The following is a 16,352-nucleotide window of genomic DNA, read 5'->3' on the forward strand; positions in this document are numbered from 1 at the left end:
TAAGTTTTTTCTTAATTTTCTCTTATAGGGATGAATAGAAAAAAATTGTACATGATTATAAATGGGGATCATGCCCCATATAACTTCTCACGGTTACTTTTTCTTAAATTTCAATATTCTAATTTATTTTTTCAACATATTAAAATATTACTTATAGTTTACATAATAAATTTTTCATAACATATCTTTAACCATAATATATATATATATATATATATATATATATATATATATATATAGTTAATCTTAAGTCTTATATAAAATCACTAAGCTAGTATGGGGTGCTCCAGGAATCCATGCTTGGCTTAACTACGTATACATGTTATCAATAAAATGCATAGTGTTGCCACAATAAAATGCACAGTTGTAAGATGAGCATTAATGTGAAACAAGGTGATGATGAATAGAGATAAGAGACGCAAAGATGGTGATGACAAAAGTGTTTGGCTCCCCTTAACATGCCAAGCTCCATGCCCTTCATGTATGTTAGTTTGGCTCACCCATTAGATCAAGAACTAGTGATCAAGGTTGGTGTCGGAGGACAGAAACAAACTAAAAAAACTACAACAGAGAACCCACCTCAAGCGAACATATAAAGGTGTTAAGTTTTGTATCTCAGATTTTGATATCAGATTGTATGATTATTGTTAGAAAGGTAGAGAGAAAGATTTGAGAGAGTTGCGCGACCTAGACCGATCGGTGTGAGAGAGCAACCGAGTGGCGTGACCGATCGGTATCAGAGCACAACCAGACGGTGTGAACGAAATGAAACCAAACAAAGTGAGAGAAAACTAAAACTAAATATTATTGTGTTTTATCACCTTAAGTTTACACAAGAGGTGTGATGTATTTATACACATCATGTGAAGGTAAAATACAAACATAATTAACAGAATTTACAAATCCTAACTATCGAAAGCTTGAGTTATATTTTCCTAACACTTTCCCTTAATTCAAGCCTTAAGAGATATAACCCCGATCTCCTTTCTCAAATATCTTCAATGCTTTTGTGAAAAGATCTGCCCACTGTCGTTCGGTCTTGCAGTAGGTTAACTCTATCTTCCCTTTGTTCACCATGTCCCTCAAGAAGTGATACTTCACTCTATGTGTTTATTCCTGCCATGACTTACAGGGTCTTGCTAAATTTATGGCAGATGTGTTATCCATTCTCAATTGTATTGGACTCTCCCTAAGTAACTTTAATTCCTTCAATAGTTCCATAAGCCAAACTCCTTTGCATGCGGCATAACATTGAGCTATGTATTCAACTTCATAGCTTGACAAGGCAACAACCGGTTGCTTTTTGGAGCACCATGAGATAGGTGCTTCATTTATGAAGAAGATGTACCCAGACGTACTTTTCCTTTCCACTAGATCCCCACCATAGTCTGAGTCAGCATAACCAACGAGCTTCAACTCATCTTTTTGTCTTCCAACTTGAAACAATATTCCATAATCGGATGTCCCTTTGATATACCTCATTCGTTTGGCAGCAAGCATGTGACTCTTCTTTGGTTGACTCATGAATCTGCTGATCAGTCAAACGCTGAACACCAAATCAGGTCTGTTGTTGCACATAAACCGTAGTGATCCAACTATCTGCTTTTACGTTGTCTCATTCACCTCCTCTTCGGCCTCATCTTTTCTTAACTTGGCGTTGACCTCTAAAGGACTTTTAACCGAGTTGCATGAAGTCATTTTAAATCGTTTGAGAAGCTCTCCCACATACTTCTGCTGATGCATGACAAGACGACAGCAATTTGAGTAAACTCCATTCCCAGAAAGTATTTTAGCTTTCCAAGGTCGGTCATCTCGAACTCGGCTTCCATCATCCACTTGAACTCATCTATCTCTTCCATGTTTGATCCTGTTATCAATAGATCATCAACATATAAATAGACTATCATTAGGTCTTTACCTGGACTACCTTTCACGTACAATCCATGTTCTACAACACATCTTTCAAAACTGTGTTTGATGAAGAAGGCATCAATTCTCTTGTTTCAAGCTCTCGGTGCTTGTCTTAAGCCGTACAGGGCCTTTTAGAGTCTATACACCTTATGCTCCTTACCTTTTTCATTAAAACTTAGAGGCTGCTGAACGTAAATTTCCTCCTCCAAGGGTTCGTGTAAGAATGTTGATTTGACATCAAGTTGAAACAATGGTCATTCCCTTGTGCAGGCCACTGCTACACTAACCAAACGGTCTCCAACCTTGTAACTGGTGCGAAAACCTCATCAAAGTCTACTCCTCGCCCTTAAAGAAACCCTTTAGCCACAAGTCTCGCCTTGTGTTTTGAGATTGTGCCGTCCGGATTCATCTTCCTTTTGAAGATCCACTTTACCCCAATGCAGTGCTTTCCAGCTGGAAGATTAACCAGTCTCCACGTTTCATTCTTTTCTATGGATCTGAGCTCTTCTATCATAACATTCTTTCAAACAGGTTGCTGTAGAACCTCTTCTTCGTTCACTGGTTCTGCCTCGACCATCAATGCTATGTGGACAAGATCTCCCTCATCATTAATTCCTGCATTAGAGTAAATTTAATAATCTGCAAACCTTGGTGGTATCGTAGTTTGTCTGCGTGGCCTCTGAGCTGTTGCTGAAACAACATTGCTCCTAGTGATATATGAGGTTTCACCGCTAGTCCATTATGTTGGGGTGTGTACGGCGCTGTCACCTAATGTGCAATTCCACTACTCTGGCAGTATTCTTCGAATGCATGTGAAGTGTATTCTCCTCCTCTATCAGTTCTGAGGACTTTTACCTACTTTCCACTTTCTCATTCTACACAGGCTTTAAACTTCTTGAACACTTATAAAGCTTCAGTCTTCATCTTGATGATGTATACCCATATCATCCTACTGTATTCATCAACAAACGTGAGAAAGTACCTGTTTCCAGCCAATGAGGGCACACCAAACGGTCCACATAAATCCGAATGCACAACTTCTAGGCATTCTTTTGATCTCATATGCACTTGTGATTGTAATGGTCATTGGGTCTGTTTTCCTATTAACAAGATTCACAAGCATTATTAGGAAGTGAGTCATTCGGTATACCTATCACCAAGGCCTTTTCTCCAAGTTGCTGAAGATCTCTAAAGTTCAGGTGACGAACCATAGGTTCCACTTCCAGCTTTCTTCATCCTTCACGATAGTCAAACATCGCAAATTCTATACTACATCCAGGTTGACTTGGAACGTTCGGTTCTTTGAGATCTTGCTTGTCAAGATCAACTTCCTTTTGTTGTCGAACAATTCAACTCGGTCATGATTCTCCATCATCACCGTGTACCCTTTATCTATCAATTGTCTAATACTGAGTAGGTTTCACTTCATTGTTGGGACCAATAGCACATTGGCGATGATAGCATGTGATCCATTCTTCCGTTTGATGATCACATCTCCCACTCTTTCAACCTTCAGAGCACTATCATCTGCAAATTTCACTTTGCTTTTCTTTGTTTCATCAAGGTTTATTAGCCATTCTTTATTACATGTCATATGATTGGAACAACCATAATCTAGGTACCAAGACTTAACCTGAGACCGTGCGGATTCAACAGTGGTCGTTACTATTAACGTTAAAGGTTCTGAGTCTGAGTCTTCCGAGGCTAGATATGCTTCCTTATTCTGATACTTCTTCTTCTGCTTTCCTTTGCTAGAAAGACATTCATACGAATAATGTCCCAGTTTGTGGCAATTAAAACATTCAATGTTTTTCTTGTCTTTCTTCTTCATATGTTTCTCAGATCTGCCATTTTCTTCCACTGAATCAGACTTCTCATCTTGGTCATCGGCATTGTGATCATTCTTCCACTTCCCTTTTGCTGATTTCCCCTTCCATTTCTTGAATTTCTTCTTACCTTCATTTCTGGAATGATGTACCTTCAACGCTTGATCATCATTCCTAACGGGGTTTCTATCCAGCATTCTCATCTCATGCGCTTCCAAAGAACTTTGAAGTTCCTCAATCTTCAGTTTTTCAAGATCTCTGGACTCCTCAATTGCCACGACAATGTAATCAAATCTTTGAGGTAGTGATCTGATAATATTCTCAATTACCATGAGATCACTGATGGCTTCACCACACCCTTTAATTTGGTTAGTAATCGATAAAATCTTATTGAAATACTCACTTACCTTATCATTGTCGTCCATCTGCATGAGTTCATATTGCCTTCTCAGCGTTTGAAGTTTCACCTTCTTGATCCTTTCACCTCCAACATGGCATCACACCAATATGTTCCAGGCTTCTCTCGCTATTCCAGCATTTTGAATCTTCTCAAAGTGCATGTCATTCACACACTGATGGATGATGAACAGTGCTTTATTTTCCTTCTTTCTGAATGCTGCCTTCTGCTCCTCTGAGTCACCATCATCAGGCTCATATCCCTTTTCTTCAACAATGTCGTTGATGTCTTGAAACTGAAACAAGACCCTCATCTGCGTAGTCCACCTGCTCTAGTTCTTGTCTGTGAGAACAGGTAAACTTGTTGTGGGAATATCAGCCATGACTCAACTCTTCTTTCTCGCTCAAGAACTGAACTCTTGACTGCCTTGTTGCTTCAATCACTCATTCCAGCCACCGGAATGTTGACGTGATTTCAAAAGCAAGCATTTGAACCCGACGCTCTGGATACCACTGTTAGAAAGTTAGAGAGAAAGATTTGAGAGAGCTGCGCGACCTAGACCAATCAGTGTGAGAGAGCGACTGAGTGGCGTGACCGATCGGTATCAGAGCACAACCGAATGGTGTGAACAAAATGAAACCAAACAAAGTGAGAGAAAACTAAAACTAAATATTATTGCGTTGTATCACCTTAACTTTACACAAAAGATGTGATGTATTTATACACATCATGTGAAGGTAAAATACAAACAAAATTAAGAGAATTTTAAAATCCTAACTACTAGAGGCTTGAGTTATATTCTCCTAACAATTATGAGATTGTGATATCTCTTTTTGAATCTAACGAGTGTTTATTGGATTTTAAAATCTAGATACATAAAATTGTATGTGTTTACTAGATTTTAAAATCCGATTATATTTATGTGTAACAAATTTCAAAATTATTCAGTAATGTGAAGTTGTGTACCAAATTTTAAATATGAATTTTGAAATTTGATAATGTGAAGTTGTATGTGGTGACCGTATTTTTAAATCCAATTTTATTTATGTGTATATCAAATTTCAAAATTATATTTATTCAATTATTTAATGTATTATTTGTTGTGGGAACAAAATGAGAAGGGCAGTTGAGGTTACAGGAAGACAATGGGATGCAGAAGAAGAAACCCATTCTTTCATCTTTCGCAACCCCATCCTCTTCTTTTTCAGAGTTGCTGCACGTTCACCTACCTCGCTCAACATTTTTTTTTTCTAGCCGTGCATTTTCTATTACAATATTCACATGAAATATACAATCCAACTAAATTAAATTTTTTCTTCATACAGAATTTGGGTTTCATATGTACAATTTTCCTCAAATAATGAACTTGTGCTTGTAATATATAAGAAAGTGCAACTAATACATGCCTAGTAAAATGAAAAACAATATCTTTCAAGCAGTGTATCTGCACCATTTATTTAATCTAATAGTTACTGGAATGCAAAATTGAATACCGAATTACAGAATCTATAACATAAGTTTTTTTTCTTATATCAAAGATTGTATAATCTCAAAATATAAATTTTTTATTTCAAGTTAAACACTACATTTTTTAGTTGACATGGTATATTTTAAAATATTCATTTTATATTTTAAATTATACATTCCAAAATATAATTTTTATTTTGTATTTTAGATTGTATAATTTAAGATTATTTTTATTTTGTATTCTGAAATATACAATTTAGAATATAACATTTTTCTTTCAAATTATACATTCTTTTGGCGCCCACCGTGGGGCCGAGCGGCAAACCCAAATGGTGACCACGAGGAGCATGGAGGAAGAACAACAGACCAGAGATTTGATAGCTCAGATGCAGGCGCAAATACAGGCACAAGCCAGAACCATACAAGCACAAACGCACGCACAGCAAGAGATGCAACGAAGGCACGCAGAAGAAATTGCAATGTTGAGAGCAGAGCGCGGTCGTGCCGAATAGTCCGCGCAGCACTCGGAGTCTACAGCCGATCGGGGTAACAACCAACACAATGATAACGCTGGAAGTCGTACTCAGCAGCCATCTCGGCATACTGACCCGAACGATCGGGGAAGAAGGGAACCATCCCCCTTACGAACCGATCGGCCCTCCAGTCTGCTCCCTTTCACTGCGGTCATCATGCAAACTCCAATGCCAGAAAGGAACCCTCCTGTATTGGATAAGTATGATGGCTCGACAAATCCCGACAATCATCTCAGGATTTTCACCAATGCAATGGTGTTCTACACGGACAGTGATCCGGTTATGTGCAGAGCCTTCTCCTTATCACTCAAGGACGAAGCATTAGAGTGGTATAACACTCTTCCCCCAAACACAGTGGATTGCTTCGCCACTGTGGAAAACCTTTTTAAAAGGCAATACGCCTCCAATCGTAATCAGGAGGTAACGCCAGCGGAATTGGTAAATACTAAACAGGAAAAGGGAGAAACTTTGAAGGCCTTTATGAAAAGGTATATGGAAACTGCACGACGAGTCAAAGAGGTAAGTCAATCTTTTATCATCACCAATTTGCCTTCCTGTCTAAAACCAGGGTACTTTGCTGAGAAATTGTATGCACGACCGCCAAAAACAATGGAGGAGCTCCAAGAACGGATAGCCGAATTCATCCGCATGGAGGACATGCGAATTTCACAACGAAAGCGACAGCAAGAAACTGAGGCAAGTGGAGGGAGAAAGGACGGTAAACGACCGTTCGGCAATAATGGTAAAAGCGGGGAGCTTTCCCGAACATTTAAATTTAATCACTATACACCCCTCAACACACCTAGGGCAAAAGTTCTTGAAGAAGCTCTAAACGCTGAACTTCTCACACTCCAAACGAAGCCATCTCCAAGATACGCAGATGAAAGGAAGAGTTGTCATTTCCATCAGAATCGGGGGCATACCACAGAAGAATGCATTACGCTGAAAAACGAAATAGAACGTCTCATTCGGGCAGGACACCTCCGTAATTACATACAAGAAACAAGAAGAAGTCCCGAACGAGCGTATCGGAAGAACGAACGCAGGCGAGATTATAGTCGCAGTCCTGCTCGTCATCGTGAACGATCGGTTTGCGGAGTTATAAACTGAAGATAGCAATCCAAATCTCTATTTAATGTCATCTTTAAATTTTTGATTTAGACTTTTGTTATTAAACTTTCGTTATTAAACTTTCGTTGTGCAATGAATAAAACCGAGCACTTCACGCTCGATCATCGGTTACCAATGTCGATCAAGAATTTCAGCCAACAGAGGTAAAACCCTCTCAAAGCCGAACGGTACAGCCCGTTCCCTAGGAAGCACTCCTAGGTCGAAGACCGAGCGGTAAATCCCCCTCGGAAGAGAGGTAAATCCCTCTCAACGATGAACGGTAAATTTCGTTCACTAGGAAGCACTCCTAGCTCAAAGCAGAGGTAAAACCCTCTCAAAGCCGAACGGTAAAGCCCGTTCCCTAGGCAGCACTCCTAGGTCGAAGACCGAGCGGTAAATCCCCCTCGGGAGAGAGGTAAAGCCCTCTCAACGACGAACGGTAAATTCCGTTCACTAGGCAGCACTCCTAGCTTAAAGCAGAGGCAAAACCCTCTCCAAGCCGAACGGTAAAGCCCGTTCCCTAGGAAGCACTCCTAGGTCGAAGACCGAGCGGTAAATCCCCCTCGGGAGAGAGGTAAAGCCCTCTCAACGACGAACGGTAAATTCCGTTCACTAGGAAGCACTCCTAGCTCAAAGCAGAGGTAAAACCCTCTCAAAGCCGAACGGTAAAGCCCGTTCCCTCGGCAGCACTCCTAGGTCGAAGACCGAGCGGTAAATCCCCCTCGGGAGAGAGGTAAAGCCCTCTCAACGACGAACGGTAAATTTCGTTCACTAGGCAGCACTCCTAGCTCAAAGCAGAGGTAAAACCCTCTCCAAGCCGAACGGTAAAGCCCGTTCCCTAGGAAGCACTCCTAGGTCGAAGACCGAGCGGTAAATCCCCCTCGGGAAAGAGGTAAAGCCCTCTCAACGACGAACGGTAAATTCCGTTCACTAGGAAGCACTCCTAGCTCAAAGCAGAGGTAAAACCCTCTCAAAGCCGAACGGTAAAGCCCGTTCACTAGGCAGCACTCCTAGGTCGAAGACCGAGCGGTAAATCCCCCTCGGGAGAGAGGTAAAGCCCTCTCAACGACGAACGGTAAATTCCGTTCACTAGGCAGCACTCCTAGCTCAAAGCAGAGGTAAAACCCTCTCCAAGCCGAACGGTAAAGCCCGTTCCCTAGGAAGCACTCCTAGGTCGAAGACCGAGCGGTAAATCCCCCTCGGGAGAGAGGTAAAGCCCTCTCAACGACGAACGGTAAATTCCGTTCACTAGGAAGCACTCCTAGCTCAAAGCAGAGGTAAAACCCTCTCAAAGCCGAACGGTAAAGCCCGTTCCCTAGGAAGCACTCCTAGGTCGAAGACCGAGCGGTAAATCCCCCTCGGGAGAGAGGTAAAGCCCTCTCAACGACGAACGGTAAATCCCGTTCACTAGGCAACACTCCTAGCTCAAAGTAGAGGTAAACCCCTCTCGGTTAAAGACGAAGGTCGAGAGGTAAACCCCTCTCGATTAAAGTCGAAGGTCGAGAGGTAAACCCCTCTCGATTAAAGTCGAAGGTCGAGAGGTAAATCCCTCTCGGTTAAAGTAGAAGGTCGAGAGGTAAAGCCCTCTCGGTTAATGTTGAAGGTCGAGAGGTAAATCCCTCTCGGTTAATGTGGAAGGTCGAGAGGTAAATCCCTCTCGGTTAATGTCGAAGGTCGAGAAGTAAACCCCTCTCGGTTAAAGTCGAAGGTCGAGAGGTAAACCCCTCTCGGTTAAAGTCGAAGGTCGAGAGGTAAACCCCTCTCGATTAAAGTCGAAGGTCGAGAGGTAAATCCCTCTCGGTTAAAGTAGAAGGTTGAGAGGTAAAGCCCTCTCGGTTAATGTTGAAGCTCGAGAGGTAAATCCCTCTCGGTTAATGTGGAAGGTCGAGAGGTAAATCCCTCTCGGTTAATGTCGAAGGTCGAGAAGTAAACCCCTCTCGGTTAAAGTCGAAGGTCGAGAGGTAAACCCCTCTCGGTTAAAGTCGAAGGTCGAGAGGTAAACCCCTCTCGATTAAAGTCGAAGGTCGAGAGGTAAATCCCTCTCGGTTAAAGTAGAAGGTTGAGAGGTAAAGCCCTCTCGGTTAATGTGGAAGGTCGAGAGGTAAATCCCTCTCGGTTAATGTCGAAGGTCGAGAGGTAAACCCCTCTCGATTAAAGTCGAAGGTCGAGAGGTAAATCCCTCTCGGTTAAAGTAGAAGGTCGAGAGGTAAAGCCCTCTCGGTTAATGTCGAAGGTCGAGAGGTAAACCCCTCTCGGTTAAAGACGAAGGTCGAGAGGTAAACCCCTCTCGATTAAAGTCGAAGGTCGAGAGGTAAAGCCCTCTCGATTAAAGTCGAAGGTCGAGAGGTAAATCCCTCTCGGTTAAAGTAGAAGGTCGAGAGGTAAAACCCTCTCGGTTAATGTCGAAGGTCGAGAGGTAAACCCCTCTCGGTTAAAGACGAAGGTCGAGAGGTAAACCCCTCTCGATTAAAGTCGAAGGTCGAGAGGTAAATCCCTCTCGGTTAAAGTAGAAGGTCGAGAGGTAAAGCCCTCTCGGTTAATGTCGAAGACCGAGAGGTAAACTCCTCTCGGTTCCTGTTGAAGGACGAGCTGTAAATCCAACTCGGTTAGTGTCGATCGTTGATCGTCGAGCGTCGATCGTCGAGCGGTAAAACCCGCTCGCTTATTGTCGAAGACCGAGAGGTAAACTCTTCTCGGTTCCTGTTGAAGGACGAGCTGTAAATCCAGCTCGGTTAGTGTCGATCGTCTAGCGTCGATCGTCGAGCGGTAAAACCCGCTCGCTTATTGTCGAAGACCGAGAGGTAAACTCCTCTCGGTACCTGTTGAAGGACGAGCTGTAAATCCAGCTCGGTTAGTGTCGATCGTCAAGCGGTAAAACGCCAACGGTCTGTCTTTACATGGAAAAAGTTCTAAAAAGAACTCTCTTCAACCATCGACAAGAGCGGCAGAAGCTCACCAATACAACACACACACCCTCCCTCAAACTCATAAGTCCTATAGTTAACCACGGCTAAAGCCAAACGCTTAACTCGGACTTGGGGGGCATAATGTATAGTATGAAATATTAACCTAGCGGTTACAAACAACCAACCGGATATTTAGGTAATCTGTTTATATCTTATTCTGTTTATATTTTATTGGGCTTGTATTAGCTCAAGATCCATGAGGAAAATAATAAATACAAAGCCAGGGCCAAAAGCCAGGTACGTTCCACTTACTCTACATGACTCTCAAATACTCAATAGTGATAATCATTCACTAAATATTCAACCAAGAGCTGAGGCTCTTCAAATCACACGCCTAACTTGGGCGTCGGAGTACCTTTTGCAGGTACATCCCCCTCGTCAAGAAGGAGACCGATCGGTTTGCGCCAACACCGATCGGCCAACAGGAGGAGTTTGGAAGCGAGCGAGCGGCCCAGACGCGTCAGCAGGTTAGTCTCTCGGTCCCAAAAATATCCACCGAAACACATTCTAAAATATCTTTAAAGTATGTATTCCGAACTCAAAATTAAATAAAAGAAGGTAAAATTAGAATTTTAAGTATATGTAGGTTCGGGAAAATATTATGGAGGTGTAAGAAGAAGTTGCCCCAACCCAATTACAATGTTGGATAGTGGGCCTGAGATCCGTTGAGATGCTACAAAAGTCATGTGTACGGTTACCGCGCGAAAGTTTAAGTTTCCTTCTTCTCACAGACGTTTCTTTGTTCTTTATACTCGGTTTGTCTGATTCACACGTTAATGTTAGTCGAATGCTTCTAAATAGGGCAAATGAATCCCCACAAACCCTAACTTTATTCATTTCACTAACACACTCAGTCCCTAAATTTCCCAGCTTTATCTCACCAAGCACGCTCTTACGTAAGTTCACTGCAGTTATTCCAATTTACTTTTTTTCATATATATATTTTTTTTCATTTTCCTTTTGGTAAAAAGAAAATTGAACCCAGGATGGAAGTCACTGTTTCTTTGTTCAGGTAGCTTACTTTCATATAGTTTTACTATAATACGTGAAGAAAATAGAGGTATTTGCTTTGGTTCATGTCTGTGGTTCGTTTACTAGTATGACTCGATACTAGCATGAACATGAGATGTGGACTCTTTTAGAAAAAAACAAAAAAACAAAAAATGAACTACGAAAAAATGAAATTGGATTGGAACCCGATTTTTTTAAAGGCAAATTATGGTTTAACTAGAGAGAAAAGCATTTGATTTGTTTTTGTTCTTGTGTTTTTGGAAGCGCGCTTTGTAGGTTTTAGAAGTTACATTTTGTCTCTCTTCTGAGCATGCTATAAAAGGATTTTTCAATTTCTAATTATTATATTTTTTGGATTTTATCATGTTAAAAATTACGAACGCAGGGTTTCTGAGACAGGCATGTAGGTCTTCTTTAACGAAAATATTGCAAAACCCTTTTGATAGGTTGTTAGAGAGAGACTGAAAGAAGATAAAGAAATGTCAAACCTCAATGTTGTCAGCAGTAACATGTCAGAAAGTTGTAGGTGTGATGAATTGGTAGAGAGAAGCAAGAAAGATGAAATGAGGTGTGCCGAGTTAGAATTTAAGCTTAAGAAGAAAGATGAGCAATGTGAAGCACTTGAGGCTAAACTCAGGGCACTTGAAGGTGAGGTGGAAGTTTTGAGGGTGTCTAGTGAAGGGCGTAAGGAGAAAAAAGTTGGCAATGTAAAAGATGGAGAAGTGAACACGGTTATTGATTTGACAGATGATAGTGAGATTGAACAACTATTGATTGAAAACAGTGTTTTGGAATGTGAGAAGAAAAAGTATAAGAGTGAGGCTGAGGTCTGGAAAGACAGGTACTGGAAACTGGAATCATGGGCCTCACAGTTGAAGCCGGAAAGTGGCTGTTATTACCATGAAGAAAATGGAAAGAAGGAGGAAAGTGGTGTGATTAGGACTGGTGGTAGTTCGCATCTAGAACCAATTATGGATTCTAGAGTGCTAAGTGTTGGGAGAGTTAAAAGGAAAATGACATTTGAGATTGAAGAGAGACCCAGCAAAACGATGGCTCTATCTGCACCCTTTGTTGCAAAATCTGCTTCTGTTTTTGCAACTGATATCCTTGACAGTGATGATGAACCCAATATTCCCCAACACCCTTTCCTAGATAGTGAGGGTAGCGGAGATACTTTTGTAACATCGTGTTTTCCTGGAGAAAATGAGAAGATTTCTAGCAGTTATGCCAAAAACAATGAGGAAGATAGGAATTCTGGTGAAGATTTACCTTTTGTGGTAACACCTAAGAGGAAACGAAATTGTAATGTTGTCTCAAGTGAGTCAGAAAATGACAATGATGATGTGCCGATTAGTAAATTAAAGAGGATGCATATTCAGGAAGTAAGACCTAATGAAGTCAGATGTGACACAAATAACTTTGTAGCTGCTTCTGCTTCAGCAGTCGACAAGGTTATCGGGACTGTAACACCTAGGCAGCGTATAATGCCACTCAGAAAATTGGCCAAAAAAAGTCAAGAAGGTAGAACAGCGTATACATCTAGTAGGGCCAAACATCAACAATGTAATCTGAAAAATGCTGCTGCTGATGATGATGAGTCACAAGAGGATTTGTCTGACTGTGAAGATGAATGCATGAGTGATTTTATTGTTGACGATTTTGATGAGTTGTCTTCTGGTGATGCATCAAGCAAATCACAAGATGCATCTGATGGGGATGTGAACTCTGATTCCTGTAACTCACAAGATGTACCAGATAATCACACGAGTGATACAAGAGATGTATCTGATGAGGACATAGACTTCAGTAAGATATTATCACAAATTCAGAGGAAGAAAGATCACATGGAGTGGGAATTTGAGGCTGATATGCTTGCAGATTTTGGCAAAGATTCTGAATTGTGTATGAAGGCTGTGTGTGCTCTCTATCAACAGCAAACTTCTGAGGAACAGATGAGCAGGGGAACATTGTATACTAACCAGCGAGGATTCAGCAAGTTTGATGCTAACAGGTAGAGGCACAAATAATAACTTTGGCTATGCTGCACTTATTTAACGTGGTATGGTTCCTAAAGGTTCATCCTTTTTCTACGCTTGCTAGAGACATCTACAACATAAAAATATTATGTTTGTTTTAGAGTAGGAGTGGAACGGGGTGAATTGATGGAGGATCTTATGTCTCTTAGTTGGAACTCTGTTTTGGAGGGAATTGGCGGTTGAGAAGATAAGATTCTCTATAACAAGAGATTCACATAACCCGAATAACCGCCAACCAGTCCAAGTTTAAAATTCTCCTCAGGTCTTAAAGACTGGACAACACAATTTTAAATACTCTAGTCATAGATTACCATTAGATCTTCATTGGAGATTTTCTGAGTCCGGGAGCACAACTAAAAACTATTGTTTTTTAAATAATAAAATGAAAAGAGGTTTAGAATTTAGTTAAAAATTAATTACGTTCTATTGGGACTTGTTTTGAAAATTGCATTGACACACCAAAAACTAAGAACTTGCCACAACTACGAAGGCTATTTCAAGTGTGACAAAAACTTAGTTTTTTAGGGTGAGATCGTTACTTCAGAGTGATTGTTGGTGACGTTGAGAGCTGCAAATAAAAAAAAAAAACTTAGAGGTTTGCTTACGTTAAAATGTAAGGCATTTTAATTTGTATGAGAGTAATATTTCAAGAGAGAATATGTTTGGTGTAATTTTAGAAGCTTTCAATAGAGGAGATTGAAATTTAACCTTTTTATGAATTCAGCATCATAACAGGGTTAAGCCATTTCTTTGAAAATTGATCTGATAGCAACTGATATTAATGAGAGAAACAATATTGCTTAATGAACACAAAAGATAGTGCATCAGAAGGCATACGCAGATTCTGCCCTCCCTCTGCTTTGCAATCTCATCTCAAAGTCAAATAATATATCTTTTAGGGAGAAAAAACTAGCAATTTTAGTTAGTGAGCTCAAAGTCACTTGTATATCAGTATCTTTCTCGTGTTTTCTTGCTTTTACAGAGGGAGCACTTTGGCCGAGTACCTCACTCATGGAGATCCTCGTGGTGGTTTGAAGAAGTCTCTCAAGGAATTGCAAGAACATGACCCCAAAGCAGTTGAACTATGCAGAACCTTTGCCATTCGCTACTCAAAGCAGCTATACCATATCTACATAAACAAAGAGAACCCTTTCTTTCCTTAATTACGTTTCAGTCTTAGGTTGAAACAAACACCAACTAGATTATATAATTATGTTTCAATTTAAATATTATGGTGCCTATATGTGTATGCATATGCTGTCCACTGTTACTCTTTTAATTAGTTATAATCGTATTTTTAGTAATTATGGCATTTTTTATTTTCTCTCGATATGAAATCATACTTTGTCTTCTCTGTTTAGAATTAAGGGCAATAATTTGGTACGCGTAGCAAATAAATGGAACTGCCAACTTTGTGACACCGCTGTCTTATTTAAAGGAGAAAACTGCAAAAACCAGCTAAACTACTTTCATTTGTTGTTTAAAATTATGAAAATATAGTCCATGCACTCATAATATATTTATTTGTCATTTATTAACAATTATAATAAATGATAAATTTATTAAATTTTATAGTAATTATTTTGAAATCCATATTCTAACTAGTTAATATGGCCAATCTTTTTACATTTCCAATACTTACCAAATCAGTGAAAGGGATTGTTTTAAGGTAAAGCAAAGGTATATTAAGTAAATGAGTTGGTTTGGCGAAAGGATGTTAGTAACAATATTGAACGAAAGAAAAGGAAAAGTGAAAATAGTAGGAGTTATCCTGAAAGTGCGGTGCACCCTTCATTGGAGATCTGAAAAGAGGTGGTGAGATTGAAGCATTGGCATTATAAAAGGGAGCTGATAGGGGTTTTGAATCTCACCACCCCAACATCTTTCTTACACAAACTTAGCTACTTTGCCTTCTCTCTCCTTTCTTTCTCTCTTAAGTTTGAGAGATCAAGAGAAAGGAAGGAGAGAGAGAGAAAAGGAAATCAATAAGAAGAAAGACATATTAGCTGTAAAGAGAAACATGGCCGTTTCCAGTGCTTCATTCAGGGTGGTTACCTTCCTTATCCTCATCATTGCAGCTCTCATGACTGTGGCTTCTTCACAAGTCACTGCTCCAGCTCCTGCCCCAACAAGCGATGGTATTTCTCTCTATTCTTCTTTCATTGCTTTTTCTATCAACAAATTTCAATACTTAAATAGCTAATTTCTTCTGAAGATTTTTAAAGGGGCACATGCATATAGGTAATAAATTGTTCGTATTCTGCAGGCACCACAATTGACCAAGCAGTTGCATATGTTCTAATGCTTTTGGCCTTGGTGCTGACCTATATCATGCATTGAGCCATCAGTGGGCTACTGCTTTATTTATAAATTGATGGATGGTCATTTGGCAAAGAGAGAGAGAGAGGCATTGGAGGACTGGGGAGGGTTAAATTTTATTCGAATTCGGATCTTATTGTAATATCTTAAGAATTCAATAGTATCTCCTATTTCTTACTTCTTTCTATCTTAAGTAAAATGTGGATTGCGTAGGAGATCAAAATTGGTTTTAATCCAAAAAGATAATGACAGCATTACATACGCTTTAAGGTTACAGGATAATTTTTTTATATAATTTTTTTAAAATTATATATATATATATATATATATATATATATATATATATATATATATATATATATATACACACACATACATATATATATATATATATATATATATTATAATTTAAAATTATTTTTTTAATGTTTATTTTTATTTTTTTAATGCTTTCTTCTATTTTTGAAACTGGGAAAATTATATATATCAACTAAAAGATCAATCACATAATTAATAAAATTAATTTTATAATAAATGATAAAGAAAATGTAATAAATATTTCATGTTATTCTTACAAATTCTAAAAAAAAATTAAAATAACTTACTCATTATTTTTAATGATTTAACATATTTTAATTCTTTTTATCTTAAAACATATTTATTATAATTATTATAATATATAAATCATTATGAATATTATTATTATCATAATTTTTATCGCCAAAATTCATTCACATTTAATCATTGAAAAAAATCACGGATTTGGAATGTAAAAA

At 39.3% G+C, this 16,352-nt stretch overlaps 5 protein-coding genes across 6 annotated transcripts; 3 read left to right on the forward strand and 2 right to left on the reverse strand.

The window, feature by feature from the left end:
- Nucleotides 1-1,110: 1,110 nt before the first annotated feature.
- On the reverse strand, nt 1,111-1,524 carry LOC124828068 (secreted RxLR effector protein 161-like). Its single transcript, XM_047301308.1, has one exon. It carries the CDS (start codon nt 1,522-1,524, stop codon nt 1,111-1,113), a length of 414 nt encoding a protein of 137 aa, XP_047157264.1.
- A 1,807-nt stretch (nt 1,525-3,331) lies between these two features.
- On the reverse strand, nt 3,332-4,447 carry LOC148203945 (uncharacterized). The gene is made up of 2 exons (XM_088107816.1): nt 4,241-4,447; nt 3,332-4,162 (listed from the first exon to the last, which is right to left on the reverse strand). The coding sequence occupies exons 1-2, from the start codon at nt 4,445-4,447 to the stop codon at nt 3,332-3,334; spliced, it is 1,038 nt and encodes a 345-aa protein (XP_087963942.1).
- A 1,855-nt stretch (nt 4,448-6,302) lies between these two features.
- LOC148203946 (uncharacterized) lies at nt 6,303-7,244 on the forward strand. The gene has a single exon (XM_088107817.1). The coding sequence runs from the start codon at nt 6,303-6,305 to the stop codon at nt 7,242-7,244; it is 942 nt and encodes a 313-aa protein (XP_087963943.1).
- A 3,698-nt stretch (nt 7,245-10,942) lies between these two features.
- LOC124827979 (uncharacterized) lies at nt 10,943-14,571 on the forward strand. Of its 2 annotated transcripts, none has more exons than XM_088106732.1 (3): nt 10,943-11,106; nt 11,607-13,232; nt 14,240-14,571. In XM_088106732.1, exons 2-3 carry the CDS (start codon nt 11,701-11,703, stop codon nt 14,418-14,420), a joined length of 1,713 nt encoding a protein of 570 aa, XP_087962858.1. In that variant the 5' UTR covers nt 10,943-11,106; nt 11,607-11,700; the 3' UTR covers nt 14,421-14,571. The 2 variants fall into 2 exon arrangements, with proteins under 2 accessions (XP_087962858.1, XP_087962859.1); XM_088106733.1 differs by having other exon boundaries at nt 11,668-13,232.
- A 543-nt stretch (nt 14,572-15,114) lies between these two features.
- Nucleotides 15,115-15,757, forward strand: AGP22 (arabinogalactan protein 22). Its single transcript, XM_047301516.2, has 2 exons — nt 15,115-15,395; nt 15,524-15,757. Exons 1-2 carry the CDS (start codon nt 15,278-15,280, stop codon nt 15,595-15,597), a joined length of 192 nt encoding a protein of 63 aa, XP_047157472.1. The 5' UTR covers nt 15,115-15,277; the 3' UTR covers nt 15,598-15,757.
- The last annotated feature ends 595 nt before the right edge of the window (nt 15,758-16,352 follow it).

The sequence above is a fragment of the Vigna umbellata genome, chromosome 2 (genome assembly GCF_029865625.1).
Source record: "Vigna umbellata cultivar VRB3 chromosome 2, Vumbellata_1.0, whole genome shotgun sequence".
In the NCBI taxonomy this organism is placed as follows: Eukaryota; Viridiplantae; Streptophyta; class Magnoliopsida; order Fabales; family Fabaceae; genus Vigna; species Vigna umbellata.

Coding starts and splice junctions, on each gene's coding strand:
- LOC124828068 (XM_047301308.1), bottom strand. CDS start 1,524: ATGAGTCAACCAAAGAAGAGTCACATGCTTGCTGCCAAACGAATGAGG.
- LOC148203945 (XM_088107816.1), bottom strand. CDS start 4,447: ATGAGGGTCTTGTTTCAGTTTCAAGACATCAACGACATTGTTGAAGAA. Junction 4,163..4,240: donor GAGAAGCCTGGAACATATTG/GTGTGATGCCAT, acceptor GAACTCATGCAG/ATGGACGACAATGATAAGGT.
- LOC148203946 (XM_088107817.1), top strand. CDS start 6,303: ATGCCAGAAAGGAACCCTCCTGTATTGGATAAGTATGATGGCTCGACA.
- LOC124827979 (XM_088106732.1), top strand. CDS start 11,701: ATGTCAAACCTCAATGTTGTCAGCAGTAACATGTCAGAAAGTTGTAGG. Junction 13,233..14,239: donor AGCAAGTTTGATGCTAACAG/GTAGAGGCACAA, acceptor TTGCTTTTACAG/AGGGAGCACTTTGGCCGAGT.
- AGP22 (XM_047301516.2), top strand. CDS start 15,278: ATGGCCGTTTCCAGTGCTTCATTCAGGGTGGTTACCTTCCTTATCCTC. Junction 15,396..15,523: donor TCCTGCCCCAACAAGCGATG/GTATTTCTCTCT, acceptor CGTATTCTGCAG/GCACCACAATTGACCAAGCA.